The sequence below is a fragment of the Colius striatus genome, chromosome 23, assembly GCF_028858725.1.
Source record: "Colius striatus isolate bColStr4 chromosome 23, bColStr4.1.hap1, whole genome shotgun sequence".
NCBI classification, from domain to species: domain Eukaryota; kingdom Metazoa; phylum Chordata; class Aves; order Coliiformes; family Coliidae; genus Colius; species Colius striatus.
The window spans coordinates 6,015,494-6,034,541 of record NC_084781.1 but is presented as its reverse complement, the minus strand read 5'-3'; the positions used below and the strand labels follow the sequence as shown (position 1 = coordinate 6,034,541).

The window sequence follows — 19,048 nt, the reverse complement described above, 5'->3', positions numbered from 1 at the left end:
GCCCCTGGTTATGGTGCAAGCAGAAGCAATATTGGAATCGTTTATTGTACAAGCATCCCCTTTACATATATCCCCCCTTAGTTGCTTCTAATCAGAATCAGGTTTGTTCAGCGGCCTTCAGAGCAGCTGTGCTGATGGCTTGTTTGCTACCTGCAGCAGCTCTTTGCTGCTTGCATCTCTTGTTCAGGCAGAGGCTCCTCCAACCAGCTCCGTGTGCACGCTGTGTTCATGTGCCACTCCCCCTCTTTCTCACGCTGTACTGAGCCCTGCATCTTTGGTTTCCCACACTCGATGATGATGATTCCAATCTGCTCCCAGCACAGTGGTTCTTGTGACTTGTCCTCTGCTGCTGCCCTTTCTCTCCCCCCATTTCAGCTCCATGATGTAGCCCTGCCTGGGTGGTAGCAGAGGGATGGCAGGCTGCTTTGCCATTGGGAAAGATCCAGCCTAACTGTAACAAACACATTGAAAAGCTGGGGAGGTTTCTGCTCTAACACTGGCTGCTCAAGCCACAGTTCTGTTGCTCTGCAGAGCAAGAGCTTTGAAGAAAGGAAACAGCAGCTCCGGGGGTGGTTTCAGGCCTGAGTTTCAGCACGGGGAGACTGACACCCAGCGAGTCTCATGCTCCAGATTGCTATGCTTACCCTGCAGGATGTGGTTTGAAAGGTTTACCCTACAAGGTGCTAAACATGTATGGGAGAGATTGCAAGATACACAGAGCACTCACCCCAGCAGCTCTAAAGCACCCTGGGCTGGGTGTCAGCCTCTGCAGAACAGCACTGCCCCAGCACTGCTTGCTCAGCCTGGCCATACAGCCCACGGCCAGGATTGAGGTGTGAGTAGTTCAGGCTGTACAAGGTTGAACTGTTCTCTCAAGCTGCACCTCGCTGCTTCTGCCACCATTTTTATGGGGCCACATATTGTTCCCAGTGTGCACCTGCAGCCTTGCAGAGCCTACATGCTGATGGCTGTGTCAGATGTGTTATGCATCTGTGGCCAGTTTTTAGTCACTGTTGGCTCTTTCAGTGTTTATACCACCGAGTACAAGGCAACTGGCAGCCTGGTCTTGTCTAAGACCTGTCACCCAGATTCTTCGAAAAGCAGGAAAGCACAACCTACAGGTGTGTGCAACTGGCAAATGGAGGGTGACCTGCTTGCTGAGGTTTCTAACTGTCAGCTGATCCTGCCTGTTATCTGCCTTCCATCTGGGTTGCAGGAAGACTGTGGTAGCTGTTTGTGCTCAGAGGTGGGGAGCGGGGGCCTTGCCAGGAGGAGCTGGGTTGCTGTGGGGGGACTCAGTGGTGCTCAGCAGCTGGAAAGGTGTCTGAGCTGGGAAAGGCTCTGAAAGTTTCCTCAACTGCATCCTGTGCTCAGCACGCCAGGATGGCTTCACAAGGACCCACACCCTCAGCTGCAGCAGTGGACCCAGATGTCATTTAGATCCCAGCACAGACAAAGGGCACCTGCCTGCAGTGCCAGAGCAGTGCCCTTCCCAGGGCAGGCAGGAGCCTCATGGCTCTGCAGGCAGCCAGCGCTGCACAGCTGCCCAGCCCTCAGCACAATGATGGAGCAGGGAGGCTATGAGATAGGCTCACTTTTAATGAGATTAAAAGTCACAACTGCAAGGGGTCACAAGTGCTACAGGCAGCCCTTCCTGGCAGGGAGCTGGTGGGCTCTCCAGGCAGGAACCCGCGCTGTCTTCTGCCTGCAGTGAGCTTATGAAGGCAGGGCAGGGCAGGGTACTGGTGCTCTTGGGGTGCTGGCGGTGGCTTTGCTGTAGTATCACTCCCAGTGTGAAGGAGTCACAGGCCCCAGCGTCTTCCCTTCCTCACTTGCGGGCCCTGGCTGGTGCCAGCTGGCTGTATTGACCCTCGTTCCGCTCGCCGAGGGGCTGGGAGGAAACAAAGGCAAGAGATGAGCCACAACCGTGTCTGTCCAGGCCTGGGAGCAAGGGTATAGGGGAAGCTGTCCCAGCCTTATCCTTGCCATGCTTTGGCAAGCTTTTTCTCCTTGTACACGGAGCTTAACAACCCCAAAGAGTGACAGGCAGAGAGTAGCTGAGCTTGCCCCGTCCTCTGGGGCAGGCAGCTGTGGATGCCCCAGCAGACAGCATCTCTAACATGGCTCAGTGCCTCAAGACTCCCCCAGCAACTGTGCTGCCATGGCCCCACAGGTCCCAGCATGCAGCCCCACACCACACAAGTGTCGAAACACACACACACAGACACGCTGACACTCACCTGGTAGAGCTGCTCGTTGGCAATTAGGTTCTGCCTGTCAGAAGCTAAAAGAAGAAAGCAAGCAGTCAAGGATCACAAGAATCATGGCAGCACGATGAGTATGTGCAAACAAACCCAAGCAGCCAGTTGCTTTCAGCCCTGTGCTTTCATTTCCTTTGTAAGGCTCAGTGGAAAGCACCTGCAAGGTCTCAGATGTTTCTGTGTCACTGTCTGCTGTCCCTGGGATGAGGTTTGGGGTAACCTTGTGCATTCACTGGCTTCTCCCAGGAAGCTGAGCTAGGGGCAGGCTGGGTACACAGAGCACTCCTGTGGATCCCTCCCTAGACACGCTGCGTGCTGGCTGCTGCCTGCAGCATGCAGGGACTGGGCTGTGTGAGCAGAGATGGTCAGTCCCTAGGTAGCCCCTAGAGATGCCCAGGCAGCTCCTGGTCCGCCATGGGCAGCCACTGGGGCTCTCCCCTGGCTCACCTCGCGACAGGCGTCCCTTGTGCCCGGTGATGCAGTACACAGCGACCGCCAGCAGCATGGTGGCAATGACGTCTGCCACCACGATCCCCGATATGGTGGGAGCGTCCACTTCGATGCAGTTCTGGCACACTGGGAGCACAAAAGGACACAGCTGCTGAAAACAGGGCCACTGCCCTTGGCCACCTTCACCCTGCCCCCAGGTCTGAGCCCAGGGCGCTCGGGCAGCTCTGCCCACTCAGGCAGGCTCCCGGCCCAGGGCCAGGGATCGTTTGGCTCTCTGCGTGACCCAGGGCAGTGGATCAGCCTGCCACATGTCCCCAGCACCCAGGCCACAGCAGGGCCAGCAAATGGCTAGCAGTGAGACAGAATGAGTACCAGTTTATGGGCCTCTCATGGGGACGCCAGATGCAGCTTGGCTGCTCCCAAGGGCAACCAACCACAAGAGGCATCAGGACTTGTGCAAACTGGTGGAGCCACTGGGAAATCACAAGTTCCCTCAAAAAGTTGCTTGGGTGAAAACTCCTGGCTCTGGGAGCCAGGTTTGCAGCACTTACTTCGATAGTGCACTTGGAGGGGAGAGCTTTTCTTTCCACCCTCTATTTCACACACATAGACTCCTCTGGGATCACTGTAAATTGCACCCAAGTCCAGCTGCGTCTTGTTTTCTATATTATTCCCATCTTTCCACCACATGATTTGCGTTGGTTTGTCTGTTGCACACTGCAGAAACACCTTCCTACTGACTTCTTTCACAATTACTTTCTGTCCTGTAAAAAAACAAGGAAAGCAGAGGGTTTTTGACAGCCCAGTTCTCAACCCTCACAGTGGTGCTGAACTCAGAGCTCACATCCATGGGGTGTGTAGGGAGCATCACATTGGCCGTCCCCTTGGCAGCAGAAAGGACATCACAAACAAAATACTCTGGGAAAAGCTGACTATCCTGTAAAAAAACAGTCCAGTGTTCAACTGGTGGTTATATTAACACACCTCTGGGCAGTCTATAGATAAAAACTCCCTCATATTGAAAGCTCTTTGGAATCTACCTGTACTTCATGTAGGCTGCACGTGTGTGACCCTCATCTCACACACAGACTGTGCTGGTACTGAAGTGCAACTGCAGCAAGAGATGTTTCAATCAAAAGTGAAATGTTTCCATCAGGGGCAGGAGCTGAGTCCACATGGGGAGCCAAAATCCCATTTGGATTTTCACCCAATAATAAAAACCTTTTTTTAGTGAAAAGCACATAAAAAATGACCCAGAATTGCTTCCTTGGCATCACTTCAGAGCCTGCAAAGGGAGAGTGTGCTGACTGCTGGAGCAGAGTATGGAACGGAGCCTTCCCTGCTTGGATAAGGCAAGGAACACCTCTAACACCTCGCTACTGCCAAGTCCAACTTCATTGCACGCTGGGCCACCGAGGAGCGCCCCCAGCTCCAGACTATCCCAGCAGTGGTCTAGGGCAGAAGGATCCCACCCTCACAAACCGTTGCACTCGTTTGCTCCCCGTCTCGATCGCCATCTGGGAAGCTCCCGTCAGAGTGCTGCGATGGAAATGCCCAGCAAGCCAGGGGAGTCCGCGGGGTAACTGATGGCACGGGGTAACTGATGCCACAGGGTAAGTGATGCAGTGGGGTAAATGATGCCACGGGTAAGTGATGCCGCGGGGTAAGCGATGCTGCGGGTAAGCGAGTCACTTACCTCGGATGCCCCAGCTGGCCACGGCCAGGCTGGCGAGCAGCATCCAGGCGCCCAGCGCCCTTCCCCTCCGCATGGCAGCAGGCGGCAGCGGCCTTTCCCCAGCTCACAGCCCTCGGGGAGAGCTCCTCACCCGCCGAGCTCCGCGTCAGGTGCCGGATGCTGGGGGCTGGAGCCTCCCTCCCACGGCTGGGGATGGCTGCGGTACCCGCGGCTGCCTCCTCGCTGTAAGAGACAAACTTTGCCGTGGCACACTCGGGTCAGACGCTGCAGTGGAGCACTTTTATTGGGCGTTCTCGCAAGAGCGGGTGTCCTAGCCCTTAGGCACACCCGATACGTACATTGGGCTTTTATCCCCTGTCCCGCCCGCAAGGCCCGTCCCTCGTTTTCCCACCGGTTTACAGCTCCCCCAGGCGCACACCGTGCCCTCAGCGGATGGCTGGCTCTTGTCCACCGTCTCAGCACCCGCACCCGCACGGTCTTGTCTCAGCACCCACACTGCCTCTGCCCTTTGTCCCCTCTGTTTGCAACCGAGCGTCTCACCAGGCCTCTGCTTCGCACGGAAACAGACACCGGTACGAGCCCCTGTCCATCCCCTTGGCTCCATCCTGCAGAACCACGCTTCCTGCGGCAGGATGGCCACGGAGAGGCACGGAGCGACAGCCGGGCTGGTCCCGGCAGCCACGGCACCCCCAGCGCCTGGGGAGGTCCCGACAGCCGCGGGTGCCGCCGCATCCCCCCGGCCGCTCCCGGCGCGGCGTGGCCCTCGCGGGCCGCCGTAGCGGCGCGTCCCGGCCGTTCCCGTGGTGCCGCGCGGCGGCGGGCCGGGGCCATGGCGGCGGCGGGCTCGCTGGTGGCGGCCGTGCTCGCTCACTCGGGCCGCCTGGACAAGGAGGGGCTGGGCGCCCGCATCGCTCGGCTCTCGCAGCGCGTGGAGGAGCTGAAGGCAAGGCCGGGGCGCGGCGGGGCGGGGGGCGGCGGGGGCCGAGCTGCGGGCCGTGGCGGAGGCCCTGACGCTCCTTGTCCTTCAGGGAGAGGTCTGCAACATGATCAACAAGAAGTACAGCGAGTTCCTGCCCAGCATGCAGAGCGCCGAGGACCTGGTGGCGCAGGTGGACGGGCTCTCCAGCAACATCGACCTGCTGAAAGCGGGCATCGAAAATGAGGTGATGCCGCGGGCCTCGCGGCTTCCCTTTGCCCGCGGCCCAGCCCCGGCAGGGTGCGTTGCCAGGGGAGCGGCGCGGGGACAGCTGCTGGCTGGGAACTCTGAATGGTGTCACCCCTAAAAAATGCCGTTAGGTGACATGCTGCAGAGGTGTGTGAGCATTGGGAGGTGTAAGAACTGTCCTTGGCCGTGGTTTGCTCTCTGTTTCACAGCTGGAAAAGTGTGTCACACGTCTCTCCTTCAGAAAGACTGAAGGATGAGCCTCGTGTCCTGATGTGAGGTGTGGCACAGTAATGCACTGCCTGAGCCTTGGGCCCACAGGGAGTTCGGGCAGAACGGGAACCTAAATCCTAGCAGTGCACACCCACAGAGGGGGAAGGAGACTGTGAGCAGCTCCTGCAGGCCGGGCTGCAAGCCCACACGCTGCTGTGGTGGGTTTGCCAACAGCTGGGCTGCTGCAGCAGAATTAAGTGGGAATTAACTTAGGGCTCAGTTGAGACATTCTCACAGTGGCAGTGTTAAAGAGCACTGAAGTCCTTGCGACTGCCTTTTGAGGCTAAGTTACCATGCCTTTAAAAAGCCTCCAGTGTATTAAAAGAGAAACAAGTTTGTTTCCAGTGCTTATAAAGGTCTTTCTAGCAAAGGAGTAGCTTAGATGGAACCTTTTTCCTCCCCACCAAACTCTTCTAGTAACAGAAATACTTTAAGTGTCACACGAGGAGAAGTGTCTGACAACATTTGCTCGCTGTGAGTGAACTGGAAAGTTTGTTACCTTAGGTTCAGCGGGACCTAAACGTCGCTGTTGCCGAGTTTACGGAGCTGAAGCAGCAGCTGGAGCGAGACACGCTGGTTCTGAGTATTCTGAGAAAGCTACAGGAGGTGAGGGAGCAGCTTCAGACCAATAAGCAGGGGTCATCCTCTGCCTGTAGCTCCCCTGGCTTGAGCTGTGGTGTTGACATCCAAATCTATTTGATGGTTGCAGTTTGATGCGTCTATCAAAGAGTACAATACTGCATTGCTGGAAAAGAAGTATGTAGCAGCAGCTCAGCAACTGGAAGAGGTAACAACGGCTTCCAAAGCATCTGACAGCATTGCTCATATGTACCTGCAGCAGTTCACAGGATGCTTCTCGTTAGCAGGGGCAAGTTACCCATGTCTTGTGTTTGGTCTTCACCTCCAGGCACGAAGCAGCCTGAGAGCGCTGGAATCCCGCAGGGGCTTTGAGCTGAAGATCCTGAAAGCACTGAGCACGGAGCTCACGGTGCAGACACAGAACATGCTCTACCACCTCGGAGAAGAATGGCAGAAACTGGTTGTGTGGAAGCTTCCTCCATCAAAAGGTGCCCACAGTTCTAGTTTGTTCTGCTGGTTTTGCTCTGCCCAGAGCCCCTTCTGGCCTTTTCCCTCTTACCTTCCCTGGCGGGCTTCAGTTGCCGCTTTTGCAGAGAGCTGCTTGCAGAGGCTGCTCAAGAGTCTGTACCTTGCTGCCTTCATTGAAACTTTTCCTATGCAAAAGTAAAAAAAAGCCCCTTTTGCTTTGGCTTTTACTTGAAGAGGGGAAGGGAAAGTGGTTGTCACTAGATGTGATTCAGTTGCAAGGTGCGAAGTGAGAACTGGGGATCACGGTAAGAGAGGGATGCTTGTTCTGCTGCCCTGCCCTGTACCACAAGTGACTCTGTACCCTCTTCTGATGCCCTGGCACAAGATAAGTGTTTTGTGGAGGAGGGCAGAGGTACAACAGTGCTTTCTGCTGGTTGTGTTTCTCTAGAGAGCAGTGGGCTGGAGGCAGCGGTGCTTTCGGAGCTGCAGCTGCACACGGTGCCAGCCCAGGAGGAGGAGGTGGCTGGCCTGCCCATCGCCTCGGTGCTGCAGGCGTTTGCTGTCCTGGGGGAGCTGCACACCAAGCTCAAGAGTTTTGGTAAGATGGATGGAGCCAGATGGACAATAGCCACAGTACCCAACAGCCTCAGGGCTTTGGCATTCTCAGCTGTGACAAAACAAACCCAGAGGCATGGCAGTTACTAGGACAGTGTTTTGTGCTTCCAGCTGTTTAGGTTGGTTTTCACTTTGCATTAAATGTGCTGCTCTCTGTCAGGCCTCTGTGTGTGTTTTAAATGGTCTTTAGTGGAACCAAACCGTGTTTTACCTTGTTAGCCGTTCCCTGACGCAGGCAGCCGAGAGCGTTCCTTCCCCTTCCTGCGAGGAACCAAGCTCCAGCCTCTTGCTGGTGGGAAACACACTTTTTTTTTTCATTTTTCAGGCCAATTGCTGCTGAAATCCATCCTGAAGCCACTGATTCTGTACCCACCCCTCCAGCCAGTCACGGAGAAACAGCCCGATGTATTCATCCTGCGTTTTAAGGCCGAGGAGCCGAGCTCAGACCATTCTTCTCCCGTGGAGGTTTTTGACAAGATCAAGCTTGTTTTTGAAGTTCTCCACAAGTATCTGCTGAGTAAGTGGTTCCTCCCTTTGGGATTAGGCTGAGATCAGTACCTCATCCAGGCAATTGGAGAGGGAGCTTTCTGGAGTATCTGGTTGTTGAGCGGTGTCACGTTAAGTGCAAAGTCTGAGCAGCTTTTAGTGGGGACTTGCAACAAGAACACCAGCTCCATTCCGAGATCATTGAACAGCCAGTAACCTGCTGCTCTGAGGGGAAGCACTGAGTTAACAAGAGTCTGGTGCAGGAAGCAGGTGTATTCAAATCCATTTCTGTTCTCTTGAGTTCAGATGTGCCTCTCGAGCAGCCCGTGGAAGATAAGGAAGATGGCAGGGTTATGCTTGCAGAACTGCTTGGTGATATGATATGGGAAGAGTTATCTGACTGCCTCATTCACAACTGCCTGGTGAATTCCATCCCAACCAATAGCAGCAAACTAGAGCAGTATATAGAGGTAGGTCTCACAGCTCTTTGAGACCCATGTGGTGGAAATGCCACCTGGGCAGCTTGAGCAAAAAGCTGTGCTTTTCTCTCTCGGTTAAGCTGTGGCTTGTCCTTCCTGTCATGTGAAGCATGCTTTTTGAATTTGGCTACCAGTACAGTCAGGGGGCACAAACCTGCAGTTGAAACACTGTACAAACGTGTGTGGCTTCCAGCTGAGCCAACTGTTTCCAAAAGACTGCTGAAAAGCTGATGCATGGTCAGTGTCCACTAAAACCTCGTTTGCCCTTTGTTTCAGCCCAGCCAACTTTTAACTCAGCTTTGGTTCCTTGATTGTAGGAAACTGTGTGAATATAGAATGTGTTTCTGCTCTTCCCAGGTGATTAAATCCACAGAGGAATTTGAAAAAGCCTTGAAGAAGATGCAGTTTTTGAAAGGAGACACGACCGATTTACTGAAATACGCCCGGAACGTCAACTCTCACTTTGCTAACAAGAAGTGCCAGGATGTGATCGTGGCAGCCAGAAACCTGATGACCTCAGAAATACACAACACTGTAAAGGTGACTCTGGATGCAATACTCTGGTTTTCTATGTAGAAAAATAGCTCAGCTGTTGAAGGCTTGTCTAGAGCAGCCGAGTCTTTTCTGAATGCTCTTGATTACTTGGGGATCTCGACAAGCAGTTTCAAACCCTTCTTTAATGGTGCTCAAGAGGATTATTTCAGCAGCAAGATGCTCGCTAGAAGACTTGCAGTTGGCTTGCAAAGGCTTTTTGTGCTAGGGTCATAAGCATAAGAGAAATGGGAGGGTTACTCACAGAGTTGCTCGTAGGCACACAACGCCGAGTCGACTGTTCGTGGTCTGCTGTGTGCACCGCGAGCCAGGGGGCTCCCAGCACTTGTGTTTGTCTTGAGATCCCTCTCACTCAATGTGTTGCAGTCTCTAGGTATATTACCCTTTTCTCTTTTTTCCCCCCTAGATCACGCCTGATTCCCGTGTAGCCCTACCACAGCTTCCCGACCCTGGGACAAGACATCAGCCGAGAGCGCAAGAAGCTCCTCCCCGTCTGCCTAACGACGGGGTGAAGCTGGGCACCGAGGCCCAGCTGAGCCAGCACACCTTCTCCCTGCCCACGTGCCGCATCAGTTCCTCAGTGGAGAAGCTGATGGAGTTGGCTTACCAGACCCTGCTGGAGGCCACCGCCAGCACCGATCAGTGGTAGGGATCAGTCAGGGGGTCAGACACTTCCTGCATTGGGCACCACCAAGCATCTGGTCAGAGACTAAAAGAACACGAAATCTGATGAAAAGAAGTTTAGGAGCATTAATTACAGTTGCTCTCTGTTTTGGCTGGATCCCTGGCTTCCTGCAGTAGCTTGGTACAGCAGGAATGGCTGTGGATTGTGTTCCCTGCCGTGCTCGGCGTAAGCAGCCTTTCAGACTTAGGTTTTCAGGGATTGTTCGGGTGCACTTGCTGTATTGTAGCTGGCAAGGCACTGAAAACATGGTAAACTCCCTAGTGTGCACAACGTGGCTCGTGGCTGCCTTCAGCCTACCGAGGCAGAGGGCTGATCATTTACACACATCTGTTGGGGAAGGGACACTCTGCCTTTGTTCCTGAGGTTTCATTTTCTCACTTCTAGAACAGCCTTGTTTTGAAGCAGGTGGAGGGTCACTCGTGAACAAGATGTTAACTGCACTGAGAAACTAACGTAAGCCTTGCTTTCCTTGTAGCTGCATACAGCTCTTCTACTCCGTACGGAACATATTCCAGCTGTTCTATGACGTGGTGCCAACATATCACAAGTGAGTGAGTGTGTGTGTCTATGATCTAAAGCCTGTTGTGCAGAGGGAACAATACCATTGGAACAGCCCCACTTGTCCCCAGTTTGTCCACCACAGCCAGAGATTACTATGGGTTTCCTCCAGTAACAAAAAGTCTTTATCATCAAGTCCTACCTGCTGCGAAATAGGTGCCTGAGAGTTTCTGAGCTCGCAGTCTTCTGAGCTGGGAGGTAGCTGCAGTTCTTGAGCAGCTGTGCTTGAATCCAGAAATGTAACTTTGCCCCCCATGTCTGATGCATGGATTTTTTGTGATCCTTTTCCTGTAAAAAAGAGCAAGGAGGAAGGACAAGAGGATACAGTTCTGTCCTAGAACACTGGGGTATGACTGAAAAGGATATCTCTCTCTTTTCCTCCCCATAACTTTGCTGTAACAAAGTGTCTTCCTGTTTGAAAGCCCATTGCAAGAAATAATGTGGGCATAGAGGTGGTTCAGCCCTTTCAGCAGCCATTAAACTGCTTTCCTTTAAGTTCTTGTGTGGATGTGACAGGATATCAAATGTGTTCGTTACACCCGACGTCTTCACCGGACGTTGCCCACAGTTGCTGTAACGTCTGAGACACACCGTGAGCTTCTGTAGGGTAGGAACGACAACTTCTTTTGAAGAGCAGGGTCTAAATAAATGCCTGTCTTCCTTTCCTCTTCCTCCTTCCTGGGACAGGGAGAACCTTCAGAAACTACCGCAGCTGGCAGCCATTCACCACAACAACTGCATGTATATCGCTCACCACTTGCTCACGCTGGGCCACCAGTTCCGGTACCACCTGACCAACATCCTGTGCGACGGGGCAGCCACCTTTGTAGATCTGGTACCTGGCTTTAGGAGACTTGGTAATTTGACCCTTTAGGATTGAGACACGTTGGTGGGTGACACTGGTACTTAACCCTGGCATTTGTTGCTGGGTGACTGAATGTGCATGTGGCTACTGACTCGAGCTCAGGATGAGCAGCAGGGCCATTTTCTAGACTGGGAGGTCAGAGTGTTGTGACTAAGCATTATGGCTGTTTAGGGCCTGATTCTCTGAAACCTAACTCTTGTCTGGCACGTAGATCTGAGAACAGTTCATTAGCCAGCGAGTTGTGGCATTGGGATGTTTTGGGGTCTGCTGCTCAGTCCTTTGATATTTTCTGTAGCTTATTCTATGGAAACAAGTTCTGAGGTTTGTGTGAGCCTTTGAGGAGCCTGTTACCCATAGTGAACTCTGCCACTCAGCTCAAAAGTGTTGCAGCAACACAAACTGCATAAGAGCTGACGTGAGCCTGGGAACATTTGCTGTGACAGTGTTTGGAGACTGGAAGGATCTTTGAAACGTCACAGCAAGTTCGTGATTCAGCACTTACCAAATATTCTGCCAGTTTAGAGACTCTAATTGCTTCTCTCTGCTTGGTTTTGCTCCTGAAGGGATGGAGTGTTTTCTGGCCCAGATGCGAGTGCAGAAAGGAGAAATCCTGGAGAGATTGTCGAGCGCCAGGAATTTTTCTAACATGGATGATGAGGAAAACTACAGTGCAGCCAACAAAGCAATAAGGCAGGTGAGCATGGCACTCAAAGCCAAGGATCCTGTTCTCTGGAGACGTTGTCCCTGGGAAGGTGTGGTGTGTAACCTCAGTCCTGAGAACTGTGCAGTGCTTCAGCAGAGTGGAGCTTTGCGAAATGACAGTTGTGTGGCATGAGTTGTTTTTTTTCCCCCTGGGCTCACCCTTTTTGTAAGATGGCAGCATCCTGAGCGCAGTTCCTCCTGCTCCAAGTTGAAATGAAATGCCTCTCAACGTTGACCTTTTGTTTATAGTACATTTGTAATGTCTCTCATTTCAAGGAAGAGATCTGTTGCACTTTTGATGAGCCCTCATGCAAGCTGCAAACGTGTTTTCTCCCAGGGATGCCTGCTCCGTGGGACAGCAGGATGCTTCGCTGCCTTCTGCCTCTTTCAGACTGGTTTCTGACTACGCTCACCACCTCATCTGGTGCCTCTCAGCGTTCTTCTTAGTAACACCTAGCTGTTTTGTCTTCCAGGTGTTGCATCAGCTGAAAAGGCTGGGGAAAGTGTGGCAAGATGTCCTCCCGGTGAACGTGTACTGCAAGGCCATGGGCACTCTGCTGAACACGGCGCTGGCGGAGATGGTCGCGAGGATCGCTGCCCTAGAGGTGACTGCACCAGATGCCAGCCACAGCCTGGGCTCAGGGCAACACTTACCAGATCAGGGCTTTCAGGGGAACACTTACCTTGCACAGAAACTCTACTTGTGCTCCTGCCTATGAGAAACATTCAAGATGCCAAAGCTCACATCCAGGTCAGGCTGTACGTACTCTTACAGCGACTCCACGACTCTGAAGTCAAGGGAGCAGTCAGGGGAGCAGCTGTGAAGCCCACTGCAAATGGGCTATGAACCAATCTCTTTTCCTGTGTTCAGGACCCAGGTCTTAACAGTTGTCCCAAACTCCAGCTATTCAATACATTTTCAGTCTGTGTCTCTCAGGAACCTCTCCAGCCCATCTGTGCTGAAGCACCTGAGGCGTTTCAAACCAAAACCCCTCTTACCACTTGGCAGTGCCAAACCATATCTGACCCTTCCCCTGTTAACATCTGTTCTGTTGCAGGATATCTCTGCAGAAGATGCAGATAGGCTGTACTCCCTCTGCAGGACCATGGTGGAGGAGGGACCCCAGGTTTTCACCCCACTACCTGAAGATGACAAAAATAAGAAATACCAAGAGGAAGTTCCAGTCTACGTGCAGAAGTGGATGACGTTCAAAGAGCTGATGATCATCTTGCAAGCCAACCTCCAAGAAATAGTAGATCAGTAGGTGTCTTCCTTTCTTCCTCTTCACTTGGTTCTCCACCCCGGGAACAGGGAGCTGGGAGGTGGTCTGACATCAGCGGGGCACTGCACACAGGGATCCTGTTCAGGTGAAAGACAGTTGCTGTTAATGAGGACCACATAACTGCTCCTGGAGCTGCCTCGTGGCTGGCTGTTCACAGTCCATTTCAAGCTTGCCCATAGATTCAGCTGCCTCCTGCAAAGGAAAAGGCAATGGTAAAAGACCAAGTGCTGTGGGAGAGCCAGGGGGTGCCTGTGCATGCCCGGTGGCTTCTCTGTTACTTTAGTTGGCATGGGTGTCTGAAGCTGGACGTTCCCTTCTCACAGCTGCCCACACATATGTGTGAGTGCAGGAAAACACGCTGTCCTTGGCAGGCCAAAGGGAAAGGGAGCAGCCACAGGGCCAGCACAGTGGGCAGAACCACTCCTTTTTTGGTCTCTGGGAGGTGAAAGGGAACCTTGCAGACAAGCTTCAGGCTTGTTCTGGAGAAGGAAAAGGTACAGTTTGTGATGTGTGCAACAACAGTTGCTGCCTTCACCTAAACAGTTCTGCACTCGAGTTGCACGGAGCCAACTGGATGTGGTTTGCCTTCAGCCTCACTACTGTACCCCAAGGGCTGGGAAGGCTCATTTAAACGTGGCAGTTCTGTGCAGTTTGGTTAAACGCAGATCTTTCTCTCCCACCCAGGTGGGCAGATGGGAAGGGGCCTCTTGCAGCTGAATTCTCAGCAGCTGAAGTGAAGAGCCTGATCAGAGCCCTGTTCCAGAACACAGAAAGGAGAGCAGCAGCACTGGCCAAAATCAAGTAACTCTGTGTTTACTGCCACGTGTTGCATCTTCGGCTAAAGCGAGAGCAAACCGAGTCCTTCAAGTATTTCTTGGATTTGACCCTTTTCCTTTGTAGTGGTGTAAAAAAAGCTTAGCATTAGGTAAGTGCTTCCTGGAGGCCTGGCTGAGGGGGAAGACATATTTCCTAGCTCGATGCTTGGCTCTGGGAGTGTCTGGGACCAGAAAAGCGAGAGGTGGGTAACACGTGGGCACTAACTTCCAGGCTGGTGGAGTTTGGCCTTGAGAATTCCACCTCCTGCCGTGCTCCCCTGAGGTGTTCTGCCCAGATGCAAGTTTTCACTCATGAGCTGGTGGGTGTACAGGCTTGGGGAAGAAGACTTGCTTTTTGTGATGTTGGCCAATTCACATTCTCTGGGATTTCATCTTCCTAAGCTCCGCATAGGGCGATAAATCAACTGTTGTGCCCAACGTCCGTGAGAACGGCCTCTGCTGTCAGATGGGCCTCTCGTGCAAGGTGCTGTATAATGCCATCTCAAGCTTGCTTAAGGGTCTGGGAGAGGGATTGTTATTTCTCAATAGTGAATCTTATCTATGCAGTTTTACATCACTGGGCACGTAGCCCCTTTCTGTCTTACCTCTTCTGTCGCTGTCAATTACATGTGAGACCCACAGACTTCAATAGCTCTTTGTGTCCTTCCAGAGTGCTGAAGTGCCAAACGTTGCTCCTTCCCACCTCAGGTTTCCCTGAAGAGCAGACCTCAAGGGAGGGAAAATTTAGCGGGGAGGAGATCCCGTTCTGAGTGAGCTGCTTGTTGAGTCGCAGGGTTTTGCACGGGTGGCAAAATTCCTCGTGGCTTTATTTGTCATGGAAACATCTTAAAACCGACTTGAACATTTTCCATTGTACTCGAGCAATGGCAGCAGCCAGTTCAGCTCCTTCCTTTGCTTTTTTGTTGTGTCTGAACCAGGCAGGTCTGGCAGCTGTTGTCCTTCTGGTAGTAAAGTTTCTGTCCTGCAAAAGTAATAAAAGATACGTGAAACATAATATAATAAGGAAATGAGGAGTGCACTCAAAGCAGCATCTTTTAAGTTCCAAAAGGCTATGTTGGAGGCTTTGAGAAATGCACTTCTTTTTAATTAAAAATCCAACCAAGAGCATTTGTTCTAAGCTAGCCCAGAGGCTGAGCTGGCCCAGTGCCTGCACATGGGGGGCAAAGCAGCCCCTGCCAGGTCGTGTTCACAGCTGGCTTCCCACAGTGCTCATCACAGAGCTTAACCCTTTAATCTGTCACCTGCTGTTGCATCCTTTTCATCTGCCCTTTTGTCTGACTTCTGCTCCTGTTTCCAAGCCTTTGTGCAGAAATCAGAGCTGGCTCTCACCTGGCACTGAAGCTGTTGCCAGAGGACCCCTGTGCCTGCAGGGCCACTGGCACAGCCACGGCGGGGGCGACGAGTCAGTGCTGGGGGACTGGCGTGGGGGCACAAATGCAGTCAGCAGGGCAGAGAGACCAAGTCCAGCATGGAAGGGAAATACTGAAGCAAAAGCTGGCTGCCACCTGAAACTCGAGCTTTTCTTCCCTTCCAAGGAACTTACCTAAAGGCTGAGAGTGTTCCCATAACCCTGGCATCTCGGGGGATCCCCTGCCCCTTTACACACAGCAAGCCAAAAAGCCACCACTCCTCCCATGGGGTTGTTCACAGAAATGTAATTTGCTATTTTAATAAACTCTTTCTACTGAGCACGTTTGGGTGTTGTCTGGGGATTCTGTGAGGGTTATACTAACACAGTAGGAATTAGTCAAGGAAATTACTTACTCAAGGAAGTTCCCATTAATATTTCATGAGAGCCCTGGTCTTGCAGGCCAGCAGGCTGAGAGGCAATGGAAAGGCTGCAGATATCCCCCGAATCACAGTCTTGGCTCAGCAGCTGCCCCTTTCCTCCTGCTGGCTGGGCGGTACCTGGTGGCACTGGAGCATTTCCTCAGCCCAGGGAGGACCGTAGATGGTGCTGGAGGACTAGGGAACCGTCAGGCAGCAGCCGAGGAGCACAGAAAACAGCCTGAGAATCCTTTGCTGACAGCTGCCTTGTTCTGGGGCTCAGAGGAGAGGAAGGACCCACCCAGGCCTCCCCTCCCTGCTGCCAAGCACCAGCCCGAGGTCACTCCAGGACCAGCTCAGGTCACCTCCCCGCAGAGGACCCCATGCCCTGGGGCTGTTGGAAAGCCAATCTGCAAAAGCCGCCGCAGCCACCGAAGCACCAACACCTTTGGTGCAAGCACCAAAACACAAGTATCGCTCTGTGCAAGGAAAACGATGCAACAGAGCAAATTCCATAGAGAGAGCAGCAGCAGTTACAAAATAAGCCCCATCAATCAGTCTGTGCTACCCTGGTCTGAGTCACGCTCGCTTTTGCCTTTTAAAACTCATTAAAAGAGGATCAATATTTCTATCAAATCTGCTCGCCTGCAGTAAGAGAATGACTAAAATGAGAGAGCTTTCAAGATGAAACACTGACACACAGATGTAAAAGGGAGGGAGAAGAGCACTGTAGCCTTTTCCCCCCAGTGTTCATCGGTTTGCTGTGGTTCTTTTGGACCATCAGGAAGCAGCAGCAGCGCTCATGCTGCCAGCCACTGAAATGCCCGTGGGTTACACCGATACCTGACAGGGGGCAGAGATGCTGTGAAGCACATTTCCTTTGCCATTTCTGTAACTCATGCCCATTGAAACAGGCTTTCCCACTGGAGAGCAGGAGGCAGAGCACAGCTGCAGAGCAACAAGCCAGAGCTTGGCTCGCCTTGCTGTCACAAAGCTGCTGGAGTCGTGGCTGCGTGCAGCAACGCCAAGACCTGGCCTGTGGTTTGTCAAATGACACCTTTGGAACTTGTGCAATGAGTAGCAAAAATTCTAGTTACTCAGACACTTCTGCTGAGATTAGCAAGAAAGGGTCGCTTATTGGCACATAGAACTGCACAGTGAACACCTGGCCCCAACACGTTCTCTCCAAACTCAACTCGGAGGCTGCAGGGCAGTCCCAAGCCAGGATACGAGTCCAGAGCAAGCCCAGAGCTTGGCTCTTGAAGCCAGACACATCTCACCAGGCCTCGCAGCCTGCTCCCAAAGGCAGACCAGGGGCAGGGAGGAGGGGCTGCAGCAGCTCTCACAGGCTGCATTTCCAGGCACTGGATGGATAGGGATTACAGCTGCTGCCTGCAGTTCTGTGGTAGCATCACAAACTCTGCCCTCTTGTATAGGACAAAGGAATCCAGAGTTAATTTCCTCCCAACAAGCTTTCAGCCTGGCATGAATTTTAGCCCATATGCCTAATACATGAAGTTTTCAAAGCAGCTTTATTGCTCTGTTTAATTCTTTGTTTTAGCCTATGCTCTGACTGTTCCATCCTTTCCCATACAAAAGCTGAGTTCTTCCCTGGAGGTTTGTCCAGAGGGACCCTAAACCTCCAAAACAGTGCTAGGATAAAAAGAGGTCACTTTCACTCGTAAGGACTGAAAAGCATCTCTCTTGTTGATACAGGTTCTGCCTCTTGTCTCAAGGAGATGTTTTAAAATCCCTCCTGCAGCCTCTGAGCTCTCTCCTTCAGCCTGTCATGGCTGGACAGCCCTGGTAGGAGCAAAACACTACTTCAGTTTTAATTAGAGCCAGGAGCTCCCAGCAATATGTGCTGGATTCAGTGCCTCAGACTGCATCTGAGGTGCTTGTTACTTAGCAGGTGCCAGGTGAGCTTGCCTTTTGAGCAAACAATATCTGAGCTCTCGGTTTGTGCTCCGAGGGAGATCCTGTGCTTAAGCTCTTACATATGAAGCGCTGGAGTGTGAAGTTGCAGGCTACCCATGCAAAACTCTGGAAGCCTGAAAAATCCTTGTATTTACCCCAGAGGATCTCAGGCACCATCTCAGGACATGATTTTGTCTGGGCCTCTTGCCCTCTGTGGGATGATCTCCTTCCTCACCACACTTCTTTCTCCATTTAGTCTCCTATCTAATAAAAGTGCTTCTCTGTGAGATAAGGCAGCTGCTGTAAGCCTGTAATGAGAGCAGTGGCCAAAAGCAGCAGCCTAAACCATACCTGATCCTGGCAGCAGACTGCCAAACCTCATAAAGGATAAGGAGCCCTGGGGGGTGTCTGGATGGTGTTTTCCCAGCAGTGACGTTGTGGTCAAAACCCAAGAAAAGGTATTTTGATGTTCTGTACCTCGCAGTTCACAGCTGCCATCCTCACAGGTGGCTGTAAGATGCAGTGTTCTTTGGCACCCATGTTTCTGTGCTTCTTCAGAGGACAGGCAGTCAGAAGAGGGCTGGGCCCTGGGTTCTCATCAATCACCTAATAAATGGAGAATTTACAGATGTCAGGGATGAACCAGTTTCATTAGCTGTATCGTGTTCCAGAGCAAAGATGCCCTGAGGGATTTCTTCTCAGAGATGAGCCAAAGCAGAATAACTGTTAAGGAGCAATTAATATTATGCTCATGCTTTTCCATTTCCAAATATTGTTCATTTTGCTGCTTTGTGGCCTGACTCCCTGCCCTTGGAAGTCGCTGAAAAGCTACTAAATCCCAGGAAGGGAAAAAGGACAAGGGCTGTCAGGAGGCTGAGAGGCACCTCTGCCCACTCTGCCGAACCACAGTCTGGCCTCACTTCCACGCTGACTCTTGCATGGCAAACCCAAGTTGGCAGCTCGAGCAACACAAGGGGAAGCAGGGTGATGGCAGAGCACTGTCAGAAGGAGCCTGTCCCTCAGGCCACAGCCAAAGGAGCCTGTGCTCAGTTTGTCTCAGCAGGGACACTTTCTTTGCATCCCTTACCTGCACAGGGAAACAGCCCAGCATGGCAACACTCCCCATGCACGAGCTGGAGCAGCTTCCCACTGCAGCCCACACGGAGAGGAGCAGGAGGAGCGTGGGCTGAGCCAAGCAGTGCCCCGGGCTGGCCCCGTGCCCCAGCCCAGACGAGCCGCCTGTCACCACGCTGTGAGATACGGCGGCCTCTGGCTCCTTTCTGGCAGCCCGGATGAAGTCACTTGCTGATGTAACGGTGGCCAGAGGGCTGCCGGGTCCTGGCTGCTGCTGCACAGCATCGCTGTCTTGCCTGCAGCAGGGAGATGAGCCTGTTCTGTCCAACTCCTGCCCCCA

At 52.7% G+C, this 19,048-nt stretch overlaps 2 protein-coding genes across 4 annotated transcripts; one reads left to right on the top strand and one right to left on the bottom strand.

The window, feature by feature from the left end:
• Positions 1-1,592: 1,592 nt before the first annotated feature.
• Positions 1,593-5,163, bottom strand: LOC104549896 (T-cell surface glycoprotein CD3 gamma chain). 3 transcript variants are annotated; one of them, XM_062014106.1, is made up of 6 exons: positions 4,948-5,163; positions 4,408-4,643; positions 3,263-3,475; positions 2,709-2,837; positions 2,241-2,284; positions 1,593-1,891 (listed from the first exon to the last, which is right to left on the bottom strand). In XM_062014106.1, exons 2-6 carry the CDS (start codon positions 4,478-4,480, stop codon positions 1,829-1,831), a joined length of 522 nt encoding a protein of 173 aa, XP_061870090.1. In that variant the 5' UTR covers positions 4,481-4,643; positions 4,948-5,163; the 3' UTR covers positions 1,593-1,828. The 3 variants fall into 3 exon arrangements, with proteins under 3 accessions (XP_061870090.1, XP_061870091.1, XP_010200237.2); XM_062014107.1 differs by having other exon boundaries at positions 4,408-4,629; XM_010201935.2 differs by having other exon boundaries at positions 4,408-5,163.
• A 59-nt stretch (positions 5,164-5,222) lies between these two features.
• ZW10 (zw10 kinetochore protein) lies at positions 5,223-15,641 on the top strand. The gene is made up of 16 exons (XM_062014250.1): positions 5,223-5,350; positions 5,436-5,570; positions 6,347-6,448; positions 6,552-6,629; positions 6,750-6,909; positions 7,338-7,487; positions 7,830-8,021; positions 8,297-8,460; positions 8,827-9,009; positions 9,428-9,666; positions 10,182-10,253; positions 10,952-11,121; positions 11,693-11,823; positions 12,305-12,436; positions 12,890-13,092; positions 13,799-15,641. The coding sequence occupies exons 1-16, from the start codon at positions 5,237-5,239 to the stop codon at positions 13,917-13,919; spliced, it is 2,346 nt and encodes a 781-aa protein (XP_061870234.1). The 5' UTR covers positions 5,223-5,236; the 3' UTR covers positions 13,920-15,641.
• The last annotated feature ends 3,407 nt before the right edge of the window (positions 15,642-19,048 follow it).

Excerpts from the sequence above, each read along its gene's own strand:
- ZW10 (XM_062014250.1), top strand. The coding sequence starts at position 5,237 with ATGGCGGCGGCGGGCTCGCTGGTGGCGGCCGTGCTCGCTCACTCGGGC. Across the intron at positions 6,630-6,749 it reads CAGCTCAGCAACTGGAAGAG|GCACGAAGCAGCCTGAGAGC; the intron begins GTAACAACGGCT and ends CTTCACCTCCAG. Across the intron at positions 9,010-9,427 it reads AAATACACAACACTGTAAAG|ATCACGCCTGATTCCCGTGT; the intron begins GTGACTCTGGAT and ends TTTCCCCCCTAG.
- LOC104549896 (XM_010201935.2), bottom strand. The coding sequence starts at position 4,480 with ATGCGGAGGGGAAGGGCGCTGGGCGCCTGGATGCTGCTCGCCAGCCTG. Across the intron at positions 3,476-4,407 it reads GGCCAGCTGGGGCATCCGAG|GACAGAAAGTAATTGTGAAA; the intron begins GTAAGTGACTCG and ends GTTTTTTTACAG. Across the intron at positions 1,892-2,240 it reads CCAACGAGCAGCTCTACCAG|CCCCTCGGCGAGCGGAACGA; the intron begins GTGAGTGTCAGC and ends GTTTCCTCCCAG.